Source organism: Macrobrachium rosenbergii, chromosome 29 (genome assembly GCF_040412425.1).
Source record: "Macrobrachium rosenbergii isolate ZJJX-2024 chromosome 29, ASM4041242v1, whole genome shotgun sequence".
NCBI lineage: Eukaryota > Metazoa > Arthropoda > Malacostraca > Decapoda > Palaemonidae > Macrobrachium > Macrobrachium rosenbergii.
This window is the reverse complement of record NC_089769.1, coordinates 9,115,303-9,134,413: the sequence shown is the minus strand read 5'-3', so window position 1 is coordinate 9,134,413 and position 19,111 is coordinate 9,115,303. Positions and strand designations below refer to the sequence as shown.

General features: G+C 36.1%; 1 protein-coding gene across 5 annotated transcripts in view; it reads right to left on the bottom strand.

Moving 5' to 3' along the window:
* TP53INP (Tumor protein p53 inducible nuclear protein) overlaps window positions 1–19,111 on the bottom strand; it is a 158,350-nt gene that overhangs the window by 50,476 nt on the left and 88,763 nt on the right. Inside the window, exons 1-2 of one of the 5 annotated variants that reach the window (XM_067130962.1) lie at window positions 9,132–9,458; window positions 3,972–4,081 (exon numbers count right to left, since the gene is read on the bottom strand). The exons of 1 other annotated variant lie outside the window; for it this stretch is intronic. In XM_067130962.1, the coding sequence (XP_066987063.1) occupies window positions 3,972–3,999 (28 nt within the window). In that variant the 5' untranslated portion in view covers window positions 4,000–4,081; window positions 9,132–9,458. Of the gene's footprint in view, window positions 1–3,971; window positions 4,082–4,189; window positions 4,802–9,131; window positions 9,459–19,111 lie in introns of those variants that run through there. 3 more of the 5 variants (XM_067130960.1, XM_067130959.1, XM_067130961.1) reach the window with 3 other exon arrangements.

Genomic DNA, 19,111 nt, shown 5'->3' with positions numbered 1-19,111 from the left:
ATATATATATATATATATATATGTATATATGGGTATGTGTATGTACGTGTTTGCTTGCTAGTGAACAGGAAAGCTTACCAAACATTCCACTACCGCACAAACAGTAAAATCAGAGGTAAACTTCAAATGGTGCATTGTCTTGTTTGCGTACCATCTTCCTCATACAACACAATGATAACGACAGTTCTTGACGGAAAGGGTGGTGGTGGGTGGGTGGGATGGTTTCAGAGGAGGGGTGGGGTGGAATTTAAAGCTAGGGAGGTCTGTCACGCCGGTGTGAACGTCTTAAAGGAAGGGCCAACCGGGGGGGAGCACATCCGGCCCCACGGTGGGTGGAGATCGTATGACAGAAAAGGGACATGCGGCTACGGATACCTCCTGGAAGATCGTGAAAGTACCCGACCCACGAAGTTTGCTGACGGAGTAGAAGACAAAGAGAATGGCGACGAAATATGAATATCTCAAAAAAAAAAAAAAAAAAAAAAAAAAAAAAATAGACCTAACTGCATTGCTAGGCTACAGAATCTTTGAAGTCTCTTTACATGCAGGTATTATCTCTTACCGGAGAAGAAAATAATAATAATAATAATAATAATAATAATAATAATACTTTCATGTGGCATGAAAATATTTCCCGAAACTAGTTTTAACTAAAGTTGTAACATACACTTGTGCAGGTATTACTTTTTACTGGAGATGATAATAATAATAATAATAATAATAATAATAATAATAATAATAATAATAATAATAATCGTCCCTTTCATCTAATACAAGGGATATTCACAAAATTAAGATTCATGTGGCAGTAAAAACATTACCTGAAACTTATTTTACCAACGTTTTCATATGATACCATGCAAACCGAACAAACAGTTTCAAAACATTTCGAGTCAGCAATATATGGAAATCAAAAATTACAGTTACTGTAAGGAAAGAAAGAAAAAATGGCTGCACATCCCCTATAAACTCTCATCGTCATATAAAGCGCTACACTGGTCTACTGTCCTTAACATGTTTGCAACTGTTAAACTTATCAGGACAATTCAAAACAAAAAGAAAACTGTGAGGGACCCTACCGTGGCCACGTCTCTACAAGATAGTATTTATAACTGCCTACAATCCCGTGAAATATCATCAACATCTCGAGAAAAAAAAAAGAGCAAGAGTTCGAAGAGGTAAATAATGAAAAGGTAACATTAGAAGACAAAAGACATATTAAGTAAAAGAAATAAAATTGTTGTTGGTCATCAGAGTGAAACGTTGATCTAACTTCCTCAGTATTCTTGCTTAACAAGTGACTGTACTGATAGCATTGCAACATTTGTGATTCTTTCTAACAAAGACTGTCAGTATTTAAGAGTACAAATGTAATTTCAGTACAGAAGACAATGAATGCACTGCAGAACTTTGCGCTTTGTGTGTGTGTGTGTGTGTGTGTGTGTATGTGTGTCTTTCACCTAGTCTTCATATTATCATTATTCAGAGAAACTTGAGAGTAAATCATAGTTGTGACAACAAATAAAACTAAGGGTCAGTGGCCCCACCAAATGGGGAAGAGAGAGAGAGAGAGAGAGAGAGAGAGAGAGAGAGAGAGAGAGAGAGAGAGAGAGAGTCAACAACAGCTGAGAAGCTCCGAAAGTGAGGGCTCATGGGAGGGAAGATGCCAGGGAGGAGAGGAGTGAGGATAATTCCTGGGTCCTCTCTTGGGAGGATGTGATACAAGTGCTGGGGGAAATGTGGGTGGAGGGGGGGGTGGGAGAAGTGGGGGAGGGGAACTTCTGAAGAAAGACCAAGAGCGTGTACTCAAGTTCCCAAAAGGTACCACTGCGCTTGCGCCCGGGTCTGTCTGATTCGAGGTTTAAAGAGAAGGGGTTTACATTTTTTTTTTTAGAGGGACATCTGTTGATACTATGAATCAGAAAATTTCAGGATTAAAAAGGAAATCGTAAATATTACCCCTTTAACGAGAATACATGACACTACAAGTGTTCCTTGAAAGGGAAGTTCTTAAACTATTGGCTTTGGTATACTTAACACGGCCTCTTGCTTCTAAAGTAGCCGTAATGATTTGATAGCGAGACGATCAGCATTGCATTGACTGATTTATCGTGTATCTGGCACCATTCAAACTTGGTTATTCAATTTAAAATGCGACGGTTTGGACGTCCCTTGTCATAGTGTACGCTCTACTGACGATAAAAAATAAACCACAACCATTTTTCAATAACATATTAACACAGCGAATGCGAAACAACTTCATCGAAGTAGTAGCATTAAATAGTACTAGCAGAAGTAGACGGAACGAAAAAACGGCAATCTGACATCAGCGTTGCGTAAGTAGACCAATCGAATCGACACCACCACAAGCCCACGCCAAGCTATCACATCTCTCAGGCTGACGCACAAACGCGTAAAGACGCAACCATTTCTGAGTCGTACTTCATTATCTAATCCAATCGCATGAAACCCCGCAAACCAGTCTCGAGTCTTCTACGACGTCGGTTTGGGGATTCTTCTACACGTGATGGTTTGAATTTTTGATGATAGATAAAGGTTAGCTTACGTGAAAGGGGTGGTATCATTACCACCTTCTTTGCGTCCAGTCGTACATAGTCGCTAGTACTAACAACAATGAAAATAAAGCCTAATGAAAAAGTTAAACCGGCTCGTTTACTAACAAAGGAAAACAAACATGAACAGTCGCTCTTGGTTACAGGGCGTAGCGACGCCCAGCATCCATTGGATTGAACGACGGCTAAGATCAGCTGGTTTATTGCGTAAGCCACGCGAGGGTCACGTGATGCCCATTTTCTGATATATCGGCCTTCACGCGATAGGCCAGTTAGGCTTTAGTCTGTTCTGTTCTTCTTCTGACACAAGACAGAAAAAACATCATAGAATAAATGAATTAATATATATATATATATATATATATATATATATATATATATATATATATATATATGTATGTATATATAGGTTTTCTATCAAAAAGTATGTATTATACCACGCCTGCAGTATGTTTTATATATATTTAAAATATAAAAATTATGAGATAGTTGTTTTTCTAGGTTTTCTTAAAAGTATTATACCACGCCTGCAGTATGTAAAAATTATATATATATATATATATATATATATATATATATATATATATATATATATATATATATATATATATATATATATATATATGTGGTATTAATACCAACTACCTCAATTTTCCTTTTCAAAGTAGAAAGCCTACGTGCTAATGCATTTCTCACCTTTCCTGTAGATTTTTATGATCTTCACTGCAATACATAAAAATAAACCATTCCCTAATCAGTAAGGCTAAAACAAACATTTACTTCTGCCAGTGACCTTCACAGTGTGTAGGCGTGCGTCGGTGACGTTACTTTCAGGGTAGCGGAAACATCACAGACATGTTCCGCTTTGTGAAGGCTCTCGACAAGTATGGTGTCAGGGAAGCGGTTCAACAAGTCACTTGGTTATGGAACTAGAACGAGTACTCTTCAATGAGTACCACGTGATAGGAAAATAACCTAGAAAAGTTAGCAATCGACCGAATTTAAACTCTACATATGAACGTTAATTCTCTCTCTCTCTCTCTCTCTCTCTCTCTCTCTCTCTCTCTCTCTCTCTCTCTATATATATATATATATATATATATGTGTGTGTGTGTGTGTGTGTGTGTGTGTGTGTGTGTGTGTGTGTGTACAGCGCGTATGCACTTGCTTGCACACACGCGCACACACACACACACACACACACACACATATATATATATATATATATATATATATATATATATATATATATATATATATATATATATAATGGCATGTGTACGTTTTCTATTGTCCTTTACAATGGAGTAACTATCTTGTGTTTCTGAAGCGTTCAGGCACAATGTTGTTGTTGCATGAGCACTCACTCACTCGTCTTTTCCGTAACTTCGTACTCACCATGGACGGACTGTGCGTAGCTTCCCATCTTGATAAAACGTGGAGTATTTCCTCAGTATCACTTTATTCACAATAAATCGCAATATGAAGTTGTAGCAACACAGTCAGACCTGGGAGGAATAGAAAATGCATTACATTGTCTTTCTGTCAAAGTCGACAACACGACGTTTTCTAATTTAATGAACAGCATCTAAAGACTGACAGCTCACTATAGTTACCTTTCGAACAGCAACCGTGACGTTGACAGACACAAAAGCACACTTCGTAACTTAGGGATTATTGATGCAATGTGAAATAAAAAAAAGCGACAGAGTAGGAGCAGATGTACACCGTAGTAGTATATAAGTATTAGTGAGGCAACGCAGCGTCGGGACCTCTCGATGGGCCCAACCCACTGCGCAGCTGAGTTTGGCATCCTCTTCAAACAAAGAAAGCCCTGCATCTTTCGCTGTCCTACTAAGACAGAAGGCCCAATTCGCCTCATTGGCTAATCCCAATCTCTGTCAGTTGATGGCACTGACCGGTGGCTGTATTTTCGGCGAAGTTCACCGACTCTGTCACATGCTATTCTTTAATTGCATTAAAAGTAGCAATGCCAGCAACACTTACTCCTCGATGTTGCCAGCCTGTAGGCTCCTTTTCCCCCACGAGCTCTTCTTTACCCTTTCGATTCTCGAAGCCTTCTGCTCAGAGGCAGAGATGCAGAGGATGACAAATGACAAGCAGGTGTGTTGATTTAAGAAGTATGCAGCGGTTAATGAGCAGGAACTATGCAGTCCCTTTAACTTTGAATTGGACGCAGCGCTGGCTACGCTGTCAGTCGAGAATTCAGCGTTACCATTTCCTGCGACGGCAAAGGGGTTATTTCATTGCTCTTCATCTCTCTCCCCCCCAGCCCACACCCTCCCCCATTTCATAGTTGCCAATTCAGGGATTTTGCACAAAAACAAAGAATAAAGTAGTAGTTTTTCTACAGCTGCATCGCATCACGAATGGTCTATTTATGGAAAGTTGACATGATGCATAGAGACAAGTCATGGGTTTATAAAAAGAAAGTTATTATTCTCGTACCAAAGTGCTTCAGAAAACAATGAACTAACGATGATTGATATAGGAGCTTTCCCTCACAGAATAACAGCACTTTCTTAACTAAATATCTACATATTAGTAACAATGTAATACTAATAAAAAGTGTTTGCCATTCTTCCAAAGTGCTCAAGTGCTCAATAACCTGTTACTTTAGTTTCCCGTCACATTCAACAAAAACAAGTAAAATAAGGCAGAAACATGCTGTGGCAAGTCTGTATCATATCCAGCTACTTACCTGGGTATTCCCCCCAATCAACTCTTGCCGATGCCCTTATATGGTTTCACCTCTAAGGGTAATAGATCTTGGGTATTCTATTCCATTTCAAGTGAAATATGACTGAAATATGGATGTTAAATCACACAAGATAACTTGCTAGTTAATGACTCTTGATTTTCATATGCCACGTAAAGTGTACATCCAAGCTGCAATTCTTCTTACAGGCAACCTTGAGATCTGAAGGACAATTGTTCACCTCCATATTCTGCCTTACGTAAAGCAGTGAGACTTACCCTGGACTTTTTTGCTCAAACACAAAATGTACCCACAAGGCTCTACTGCATCCATAAAACAGTATTACTTGTACTTAAAATAGTCGTCTTAAATAACGATAATATACATTTGTCATCCTCCTTTAATAAATTTGATCTAAACGGACTTACTAATTCTTTATGCAGCGGTGACATAAATAGCACAAATCAGAAATATGGCTTAGTTAATAGTAATTTACTTGCAATGAACTGGGATAGTGCCCTCAGTGTACCTTATGCAGTGTACTGTAGGCATTACTAAAAGGCCTTTCTACAGTCTTGCTGTCCAACCTCTCTAACTATTTACTTCTTAGCGCAGCTGTGGGATTTTCCCCCAGTTGCACCTTCAGAACCTTGTATTTCACCTTAATTTCAGGACCTCTTTATCGTGCTGTCCAGCCACTCCAAAACCCTATGTTCCCCTTCTTAAGAGCTGAATGCCGAAAGTGGCCCAGTGTTGGTTTCATACAATCAAATACCATCTACTTACTCAGAGGATGGAGATAATGAAATATTTACGAATAACTAATTATAAGTAAAATAAATTAATCACTTTGTTAACAGAGCTGCAGGCTGATATTTTTTTTTTTCTGAAACAGCTTTAGCGACAAACACCAAAATGACATGCATGTTACAGTTGCATCACAAAAGCAAGACAAGCTAAACTAATTTTTCTTCCAAAACACTGCTTCTGTTATGAAATTCTTTTGCAAGTCACGTTTAGTTTTACCGAATTTAATGTTATAAATAGATCTAGCTCAGTAAAGCTCCTAATATGTACAGTAACTCAGTCATCTTAGTATCTACTTGATGGTTCCGCTCCTCGGTTTCTCGATTTCTATTTATAATATAGTCTACATTTTTTCTCTTCACTCTTCTCTCTCTCTCTCTCTCTCTCTCTCTATATCTATATATATATATATATATATATATATATATATATATATATATATATATATATATATATATATGCGACGACTGCAATTTTAATGTAATCAAATGCAAAAGATCCTCGTGACCATTATTATTCCAATAAGCCGCTTGACATAAGAGAGGGTTGCGTGACTGATTGATTGATTGTAGGTTATTTGACGTCAAACTATATGGGTCAATGGTACCGAAAACTTTTTCTTTTTATATCTCAATGAGATATATATATATATATATATATATACATATATTTATACAATTTTATATATATTATATATTTATTTATATATACATATATACATGGGAAAATTATGGGTATGTATAAAGATACATTATGAAGCATATTACTGACATGCTACTACCATTCTAAAGAGAGAGAGAGAGAGAGAGAGAGAGAGAGAGAGAGAGAGAGAGAGAGAGAGAGAGAGAGAGAGAGAGATCAGCTACTATATTAAAATAAATGTAGAAATCTAAAAGTTTTGTACATACAGAGTCCCAAAGATTGTAAATCTAGAGTTTGGGAAGATTGCCAAATACTTTAATGCTGTTAATATTCTGCATGGCACAGCCGTGAAATTGAGGCAACATTAGTTAGCGTTCCTCTACACCTAAAACCTTCACAAAAGCTATGCACCCAACCCCAGCATTGGATTTAGAATCATCAGTAAAAATTGAAGGATCTTTCCTAGATAGTGACCCCAAAGGTTTCACCCGGCATGTATCCAACTTGGGATGACAGTAAAAACATAAACAAAAGACTGTAAAAATCAATGATAATGACCCCCAAGAAATATTAGTCCTAATATCGACCTCGAAAACCCTTTGGGGGGGGGGCTAACTATCTAGGAAAGATCCAAAATGAATGTTATATTCACTCCTTTAAAATCTTATTTCTAAAACTGAAGGTTCTGTGATTTTCAGAAAATCGCTTATTCTAAAACTGAAGGTTCAGTGATTTTCAAAAACCGCTATATTTGCGGCTACATTAGCCACGGAAGTGGGAAGTTCTCGCCAGTATCGGGGTAGCTGACAAAATATATTATACATCAATACGACGAACTTAGAGATAATGGGAGCTTTAATGAATTGTATTACTGTATGGCTTGCGAACCAAACAATCACTGTCTGTGCATATATAATTATATACATGTATATATATAAATATATGCCTGTGTATACACAAATAAATATAAATATAAGTATATCTATATATATGTATGTATATGTATGTATATATATATATACATATATACATTATAAATGAAAAAACTGCAATGTGTTTTATGGCGTAAGCGAATACCACATGAATATAACAGGCAGAAGATCAGTACTAGGAGCTTTCACGTTCATACAAGAAAGTGTGTGCTACTGACCCGACTGCTTTCCTGTGGTATTCGTGTGTGTGTGTGTGTGTGTGTGCGTGTGTATACTGTGTGTATATATATACATATAACTTCTTACGAGAAAAGCCATATCGTAAATACACTTGCGCAATCTTAATAACAAAAGCAAACAAGATAAGTCGATTTAACAACGTAACATCTCTGTGGAGAGTGACAAGAAATTCACAGCACAGGAAACAACAGGGAGAGAGAGAGAGAGAGAGAGAGAGAGAGAGAGAGAGAGAGAGAGAATGTTTGGTATATCCTGTTTCACGCAGTATTTTACAACACGAACCACCTTGTCTGGAGTCATGCGCGGTCGACAAAATCTTTGTCTTTAGTCTCATTTCAATATATCGGCAGATATGAGAGTCCTGTTCAACTACCTTATGTCCGCTGTTGTAGTATGTTAGATTGCCAACCTATATTAGGTATAAAAATTTGAAAGGATTCTTAAAAGCGCCGAGGCTGTAAGGAAAATAAATTTAAGAAGCTCTTTCTAGTATTTCAGGTTACAAACCAACCTTTCTTCCATGCAGGCCTTGAGTGAATAAATATGACGACAGCATTTCTGTACTGATGATTTTTCCATGTACAGTGACCACATATTTTATGGACTCCATCAATATGTCACTTAGTACTTCCTTCCCTTTTCAAATCTCTACAACAAACCTGAATATCCCTTGCACAGGTCTACGAATGGTCCTTCATTTCCTTAGAATATTTGTTAAACATACCTCCGCCTGGTGAATTAATTTTACTCTATTCTTGTTAATACTTTGTAAATCGACACCCAATTATAACCTGAGAATACGTTAATAGTTTTTAGGCGTTGCAAGACAATCAAGCATATTTTCAACGTTATCTCTTCAACATTTTACAAACATTAAGGATAAAAGACTATTGTGCCTAGCTACGAATTAAATACTGTAACTATAATGTCTACAGTGTTTGTTTGCAAGATCCCACAAATATCTGAGGGTATTTACTTGATATTGACTTGTCTTACCATTTGTACTGGGTGAGGCTTTTATTATACTGTGTCAACTCTTCTGTTCAAATTATTGTTTTATATGCTTTTTTAGAATTATATTGAGTAATACAACATCCTTAGCAATGATTATCTTAATCACTTTCTCAATTAAAAACTGGTATAACAGACATGTATTACCTGCTTTAGAGGAACTCAGCATCTAAAAAAAATGTAACACATGAAAATCAACAATTTTACCTTAAGTCTTCCTGTTGAACTTTCATAAGAAGAGAGGCAGCCACGAAAACATCGCATTTCAGTAACAAAAGAGAAACCTGACGAGGACCTTGGGAAATCGCTCGCAAGCTACTGAGCACTAGTAAAATTTAGGCCTATACCCAGGCCCGCATAGGCCTATAAAGCCAAAAGTATATATACCAAAACACCAAGCGCAACTTAACACTCAGATAAAACCGCAATAAAAACCACGCAGGGGAAGACTTGGTTACATAAACTGTCACTATAAACACACAAAAGAGCGAGACCTTAGATGTGTTTACCTGAAAGCGGCACACACGCGGAAACGCTCAACTCAATCCAATCAGCTCGGGCGATTCACAGTATAGCCGAGTAAAATGCGGCGGTGCCACATATTCACTGATTAAATAATTGATTTATAACTACATCTTTTTAGAGTTGTAATAAATGTGCACTTAATGATGTTTTAAATATAGCCTTAATAAAACTCTGCCTGTGCGTAATGTGCTTTTTCCGTCTACAGCCATCAAAGAGAATATTCGTTAACACAAATTTGACACGTGTGATGCCGCTTCAATCTAAATTAACCCTTTGTTCTTTGCTTCCGAGAGCGATTACTTGACATAATCTCTCTCTCTTCTCTCTCTCTCTCTCTCTCTCTCTCTCTGCTTAGTAATTTCGGTTAATAGTAAGACTACACTGCAGATTCTAAATGCAATAAAGGTTTTCTACGGTTATTCAAAATGACACTACTGTGTGTTTGTGTGTGAGAGAGAGAGAGAGAGAGAGAGAGAGAGAGAGAGAGAGAGAGAAACTGGAGCTAAAAACAGTATGTTACTAGGTTTATCTGTATAGAGAGAGCCATCACAAGGAAGTGCTGGTCCCGAGCTGGGATTAGTACATATCCCTGAGGGTTAGACTCCTAATTTAATGACAGAAGTAAAGGATTCTTGAACACGTGACCGGATGATGTGTTTTTGCCCAAAATAGTCTCTGTCACAAGAACCCCCACCCCCTAACTAATGGTCATCACTGACTAGTTAGTCTACAGCAGAAAATAAACCGATTCTCAGCCACAGCGAATATTATCATATCAGACATATACGTCTATCAATAGGTTTTTCCCGAGGCAAGATTAGCTCAAGAAAAACGACTATCAGATGACGAAAGTTTACTTTTATCGTAAAAAGAAACAATGCACTAAAATAATGATTACAGACATACAAAAATAAAATACAAAGTTCAAGAAATGACGACGAAGCACGAGGAAATTACGAGGCCACAGCCATGGGTTTCTGTTGCTGTCCTTGCGTTGCCAGTTCCTGAAACCATGGACGTACAGAGGCGAGTAACAGAGGAAGGTTGGACGGTTTTGAATACAGTATTATGACAGAGGGAAACATACTAAATCCTCACACTACTGAACTAGTCAATAACATCTGTCATAACACGGTATCTAAAACTGTACTTTGTTTTCCTACTCTGTGACACTACCATGAAATTTTCCTAACTAGATAAGACATGACTTGCAAAATCACATCAAGATTGACTTGGTCATTATACTCGACGCGACAGTGTGCTGAAATCTTATCGTCTGTATAGTATCATGACGGACTTTTATCAAATACGCCATCCTTGAAATTACGTAACTGTCTTTCCTATATAATGTGATAAATATCTCACAGTTGATCTCAAGTTTTTATTTTATTTTTTGCATCATAGTTTAATGCTTTTCTTACCATTCTGTGAGACTTTAACGCCATAACTTTGTTTCTTGGAAATAATGCCTCACGTGAAAAGGTGTACTTAATTTACTCATCTATTATTTCAAATGTTTCCAAAAAAGTTAAGCCTTTTTATTTTTATCATTTTCTCTATTAAGAACTATTTCTTTGAATATATATATATATATATATATATATATATATATATATATATATATATATATATATATATATATATATATATATATATATATATATATATATATATATATATATATATATATATATATATATGTATAATTATATATTTGTCACACACACAATATATTGAAATACTTTTTTACTTAATCTTTTTTAACTTTTGCGAACATTATATATTGCTCGACTGTTGTTGTGAATGAAGTCGAATTCATAGGGATGGGAAAACAGTTTGGCAATATCTATGACAGGGTCATTTCCAAACAACATGCAAATATTTTCCTTGAAAATTAAAAGTCTTCATTTAAATTAGGTGTTATCTAGTAAAAACGATATACGCCTAATAAGTGATGGTTTTAACTGGGGGAAACAAATTTTGTTAAGACTTAAATGCTTTACACTTTTCTACAGCAATATGTTCCAAACTCAAACTTTCAAAACCCTAATCAATGATTTCAAGTTATCATGAGTAATAATCGTGTGGAATGCAAAAACAACTTATTTTGCACGTTTTTTCCTCATCTATCGCTGTCAAGGCGTTTTGGATGTTATCAATATAACCCACCATCTTTCTGGTGCAAGTGAATTCTTCAATTACATCGCAATATACCTTTCTACCCTTCAATAATACTTTAAAGTGACTTATTCAATTAAGAAACAGCGAGATATTCCCCAACGCAAACTGACAATGATGGAGTAACCTTGCTTAGATGGTTTTTGGTGAAATTTGGGAGTCCACTATAACAAGGCCAAGAGGTAGTTTTCTGGTTAATAAACACTCGAAAGGAAACTCTTGTTGACAAGGTTGTCGTATCTGAGGGATGAGAATGCCGAGAGGAAAGTTACACGGAGATAAAACCCACGAAGAAAACACACAGGCGGCAGAGAACGAAAGGTTACGCTGAGTTTAGTTTACTCTTGAAAAGGAACACGTAACTTTTATTCAGTTCATAACCAGTAAAAAATGCGCAGGAGTTTCTTCGGCGCAATCGAGTTTTCTGTACAGCTGCTACGGCGTATAATCCAGGCCACCGAAACCGGATCTATTTTTCGGTGGTCTCGGTGTAATGCTGAATGAACCACGGCCCATGAAACTTTAACCACGGCACGGTGGTGGCCTATCCTATATCGTTGCCAGAAGCACGATTATGGCTAACTTTAACCTTAAATAAAATAAAAACCACTGAGGCTAGAGGGCTGCAATTTGGTATGTTTGATGATTGGAGGGTGGATGATCAACATAACAATTTGCAGCCCCCTAGCCTCAGTAGTTTTTAAGATCTGAGGGGGAACAGAAAAAGTGGGACCTGACAGACAGACAAAGCCGGCACAATAGTTTTCTTTTCAGAAAACTAAAAACTGAAAATATAACGGAAAAAAGTACGACGTGGAACGGGAATTCTTTAGCAAAGTCGAAGGTAAGAAAGTTTTCTAGAAAAACGAAAAAAAAGTGTCATGTCTGAAAAAGAGAGGAAACGTGCTTCGTGGGAAATACCGACGTTTGCCCTCGAGAGTAAAATATTCTTCTTAAGGACGTCGGGAATTAAGAGGGACAAAGCAGTCGTGATGAATTGTGCCATTCGGTCGTAAGTAGAGCGTGAAGGTTTTGTCAACAGAATCTATGACGGACGTGGAGGCAAAGGAAAAAACTTGATTTTAAACAATATTCCCAAGCCGTTTGAATATCCTCTATTCTTTTTTTATTTTTTATAGTCTTTCTGCATTTTCGAGATAAGGTGAAGTATCTTAACAACTAACGCTTTTTTTTTCTCTCCAAGAATATAATATACTCTCTTTATAATTATATTTGATGAAAGGAACGACACCCAACATAAACAAGTATAAAATACGCCGAAGTTTCTTCGCGCAATCGAGTTTTCTGTACAGCGTATAATGCTGTATGAATCTCTCAGCGACGGCCCATGAAACGCTCAGCCGCAGCCCATAAAACGTTCAGCCACAGCCCGGTGGTGGCCTGTGTTGTTGGCACCTTTAGCAGTGGCAGACGCACGATAATGGCTAAATTAAACCTGAAACAAATAAAAACTACAGAGGCTAGAGGGCTGCAGTTTGGTATTTGATGACTGGGGGGTGGATGACCAACATACCAATTTGCAGCCCTCTAGCCCTCAGTAGTTTTTAAGATCTGAGGGCGGACGTACAGAAAAAGTGCGGACGGACAGACAAATAGTCATCTCAATAGCTTTTTTTTACAGAAAACTAAAAAGTACATTCACTTTAAAACTAAGCACCTGGCATGAATATCCAGAATAAAGATGACGTTAAAAATGTCAAATCATGTCAGGAGTGGTCAAAAATTGCAGAAGTTCCGTTGGGAGTTGAATATTCATTATACACTAATCATGCTGAAAAACGAAAAACGAATTTTGGATCCATAATAATGATTAGTTACGGGTTTCTATTCAATAATGATAAGAAATGATTACTTTTTACCCGGTGTTACTATTCCCCGTGAATGTTTTAGGTTTTACAAAAACTGGGCGCATGAAGATATAACAGAATAAAATTAAGATGAATAAGCGTCAAAACCCACGTAGGCAATTAAGTTCCTTGGTATGAATAATCCGTCGCGCAAATCCTACTTATGCAATCGAATGCTCTCCGCTGGTATAAACATGACTGAATATTGTTTGATAAATCCTGAAAGGGTTGGGGGTAGTATTCCAAGGAGGTTAGACCTTACCTCTTTGCAGTATCCTTGACTATGCTGATGGCGGGTGTAAAGCAAATATATATTTTATAAATATTATATATATATTTGCCTTACACCTGCCATCAGCATAGTCAAGGATATATATAATATACATACATACATATATATATATATATATATATATATAAACATATATATATATATATATATATATATAATGTATATATATATATATATATATATATATATATATATATATATATATATATATATATATATATATATATATATATATATACTTGGCAAACCTATGGTTCATTCAGTGTTTCCTGATATACTTCAACCTGTATAACTGTCGGCTTGCCATCAAACACGAAAGCTAACGGTGCTCACCCTCACCTTGCAGGGGGACATGCTCAATTTTGGCAGCTAAGCCCGCTCCGGTCTTTTTAGCACAAGAAAACGACAAAGTGTGACATGAGAACGACCGCATAATATGTTATCGTTCTCAGTAGAACAGCAGATTATGCAGTCTTAACGAGATCCGTCTTTCGTGCTTGCGGTCAGACGCCCCAGTGTCGTGTTTCGTGTTCTTGGGAATGAAACGGGATACTGGTGACGACGAAAAATGCATTCCGTTTCTGATATTCAAAATGGCCGGCAAAATGATCGGTTTAACCTATACAACACGTCTTGTACTTGGTGGTTCATTTGATCCATTACATAATGAAGATATACATATATACAAACACATACCATGGTGCATATATTTATATTTAGCTGGTGATTGGTACGATACATGTACATGCAATACCGGGGTCTAAGCGATGTCAGGCAGGGCAGCCGATCGAGACTACGGTCTACCCCAAAGCCAAATAAAAGTCCTTCAAAAGAAGGGACCGTGCTTACCCCATACGAAAAATGGGAAAAAGGCACGTTAAAAGAAGATATGCACTAAGCTAGTATTCTTTTTTTTTTTTTTTTGCATGTACTGTTGCGAAATACTACAGAAAAATATCACTTATTGCCTTCGCAACTTTTTCAAGAGTTTGGTCAATTATGCGCTCACGCGCGCATACAAACAGATGCGCGCGCACCTATGGAGGAAGGAACAGGTATCAGTGTTGTTGGAATCATCGTAAGTCTTTTAACGTTTATATCACAGGTAAAATCAGACATTTCGCTGGAAAATCGCGTCGTCTTATCATTCCTCTTTCTCAACCTGAGGAGTGCTTCGTCCCCGTCGCCTTCTCTCCCTTCTATTTTTCTTAGCTTTTCTTCTCTTGTTTCTAATTCCATGGTGCGTTCCGCTTCTTCCATTTCCTCTCGGTTGCCAAATCTATCATTTTTTCTGTCGGCACAACAAGGCCGAATTATTTCCCAGACGATATATCAGTGCCTCAGTGAGCGTGTGTGCAACTTTGTTCAGCTCCTATTTAATTCTAGCTTTCTTCAGTGATTTGCCTATCTAACAAGTATACACACATACACACACACATTCTTACCATTTTCTTTTTTTCCAAACTGGTTTCCTTGTAAGGCTTTAAGAACTGAAGTCTTGAAAAACATAAAATAACCAGTGGGTCTTTCCCACTTTCTCACTTCTGCCTGACAATTGGCTCTTGTTACATATCTCCTCCAAAATGAAGACTATAGTACTTCACCTTTCTGACACAAGAACATTTTGGGCAAATCATTTATACTGCATATTCTGACTTTGGCACTATTTTTTCTTATAATATGTATCATGTGAAAATTTCTATACACAAGGAGCAAAAGCGTATGCTGGTATAAGGCCTGATCAAACTAACACAGTGGTTCTTAACCTGGGGTGCGTCAGCAATTTTCAGGGGAGGCGCGAGCCCTAGGGAAAAATTAAAAATTCTCTGATTACATTCAGAAGCTTATGAAAAAAGTGCAAAAGTGTCGCCTTATAACGTTAGTTTCCTATAGTCTACTACTCTAGTTAGATTCATTGGGCTTACCATGTTTTGTAATTATTTACCTCCCTCCCTACCCCTCAAAACCCCTTCTCTTTCTCTTTTTTTTGTATTTTCCTTTAAATCTGGGAGGGAATTTTACTCTTACATGCGAGGGGAGCGTGGGGGGGAAGGACCAACTCTAAAAGGGGGCGTGGTGATAAAAAGCTCAAGAACCACCGAGTTACTAACATGTCGTTTCTTTTGTATACGCCAAGAGACCGGGAGGATTCCCAAGTCTTAAAACGTACTCGATTAGTGCGAAGAAACCACATAACCTCAAATTGAACGATGGTGGGTTGGAGTATGAGAGGCGCAGAAGTTAGAGAGCTTCAGTTGCCAGAATAGGGAGCGAGGTCTTTCGTGCAGGAAGTGTCGTTTTCAAATACCTAAAAAAAAAGTCTCATGAAAAACCGCATTTCGTTTCAAATACCTTCAAAATGATGTTAAAACTATGTTTCGTTTTAAATGCCTTCAAAATGATGATAAAACTACGTTTCGTTTCAAATACCTTCAAAATTACATGAAATCTACATTTAGTTTAAAACACCTTCGAAATTTCACGAAAAACTACATTTCGTTTCAAACCTTCAAAATGATGTTAAAACTACGTTTCGTTTTAAATACCTTCAAAATGATGTTAAAACTACGTTTCGTTTCAAATACCTTCAAAATGATGTTAAAACTACATTTCGGTTCAAATACTTTCAAAATGATGTTAAAAATACATTTCGTTTCAAATACCTCCAAAATGATGTTAAAACTACATTTCTTTTCAAATACCTTCAAAATTAAATGAAATCAACATTTCGTTTAAAACACCTTCAAAATTTCACGAAAAACTACAATTCGTTTCAAACCTTCAAAATGATGTTAAAACTACATTTCGTTTCAAATACCTTCAAAATGATGTTAAAACTACGTTTCGTTTCCAATATCTTCAAAATGATGTTAAACTACGTTTCGCTTCAAATACCTCCAAAATGATGTTAAAACTACATTTCGTTTCAAATACTTTCAAAATGATGTCAAAACTACATTTCATTTCAAATATTTTCAAAACTACATGAAATCTACATTTCGTTTCAATTACCTTCAAAATTTCACGAAAAACTACTTGTCGTTTCAAACCTTCAAAATGATGTTAAAACTACGTTTCGTTTTAGATACCTTCAAAATGATGTTAAAACTACATTTAGTTTCAAATACCTTCAAAATGATGTTAAAACTACGTTTCGTTTCAAGTACCTTCAAAATTACCTGAAATCTACATTTCGTTCAAAACACCTTTAAATTTTCACGAAAAACTACATTTCGTTTCAAACCTTCAAAATTATGTTAAAACTACGTTTGGTTTTAAATACATTCAAAATGATGTTAAAACTACGTTTCGTTTCAAATACCTTCAAAATGATGTTAAAACTATGTTTTGTTTCAAATACCTTCAAAATAACGTTAAAACTACATTTCGTTTCAAATACCTTCAAAATTACATGAAATCTGCATTTCAATTACCTTCAAAATTTCACGAAAAACTACGTTTCGTTTCAAACCTTCAAAATTATGTTAAAACTACATTTCGTTTTAAATGCCTTCAAAATTACACGAAATCTACGTTTCGTTTCAAATACCTTCAACATTTCATGAAAACCGCATTTCGTTACAAATACCTTCAACATTACATAAAAAACATTTCATTTAAAATACCCTCAATACCTCATTAAAAACTACTTTTTGCGTTTCAAATACCATCAGATTACATGAAAAACCACATTTCGTTTCAGATACCTCTAAAATTTCATTACAAAGCTACATCTCACTAACTACTTGTTAACTAATGAAGGATATTCTAATAATATTCTTAGGAAACAATGCTTTACAAATTAACCTTAGCAACACCGTGCCAATGTCACAAGCCAACTGAACCAGTGCAACATATCTAGTAAAACTGGTGATGTACTCGAGGAAGACCATAACATTGGTTGGTGCAATTTCTTTTCCACTGAGGCCATTAATCTCAGAACATACAGTTTCAAATAAGCTGATTGATAAAACGGCAACGTGTTCAATTAACAGGCGGATTAATAACAGTGGACTGTGGGCTTCGTCAGTGCAATAGATCGTATTTGAACGCGCGCCTTTCTCGTTGTCAATATTATTGCCAATGTTATGCAGAAAAGTTGCTGCAACACGAGTCAGTCATCTCCACACACACACACACACACACACACACACACACACACACACACACACATATATATATATATATATATATATATATATATATATATATATATATATATATATATATATATATATACATATATATATATACACATACAGTATATTGTATACATATATATATACACATACAGTATATAAGTATACATTATACAGTATATATAAGCATATAAGTCTGTGTGCATGTATGAAGTATATACATACATACATACATACAGGTATATACACATATGTATGTATATACATGTATACTTATACATATATATAAGTATATAAGTGTATATATGTGTATAAGTATATATATATACTTATACACATATGTATATATCTATCTATCTATCTATCTATCTATCTATCTATCTATCTATCTATATGTATATATATATATATATATATATATATATATATATATATATATATATATATATATATATATATATATAAGGCTCCCTTTGCAGAACTTGTACGTTTTTAGTGGCACACCCTGTTTTCATTATTTTGTTAGTGAAATACAGTTGCTGCTTTTAATACTGGAATATTTCAATACTTCAACCCAACTTGCTTTTATGACTGAGAGTAATTACTGTATAAAAGTACAGTAGACTCTTTCTTAATAACACCGCTGAGAGATACAGAGCAATGAGAGGAAATTAGATCATATTATTATTATTATTATTATTATTATTAGCAGTAGTAGTAGTAGTAGTAGTAGTAGTAGTAGTAGTAGTAGTGGTAGTAGTAGTGGAAACAAAAAAACATAAATGAAAGAGAAAGTGAACTGCAGTATAGATGAAAACGGACTGAGGCAGGACCAGATGTTATTTTGACTAAAATTTAGAGGGACCCATAGGAAGACCACAAGGACCTTTTATGGTTTCTTCCGGGACCTCATATTTTTTGCTGTGAGAGAGAGAGAGAGAGAGAGAGAGAGAGAGAGAGAGAGAGAGAGAGAGAGGTGAAAGTTTTCTCCTGGTCATTCCCTGGGGTTATTTTGTTACAGCCGACCGTCTCTTACTGTTTCGGTACATCTCTCTCTCTCTCTCTCTCTCTCTCTCTCTCTCTCTCTCTCTCTCTCTCTCTCCACACTTCCATAAACGGTAATCATCTCATAATGTGGTTAGTAGTTTCCATGAGTACAACAATAAACCTCCAGACTTTTCCAAA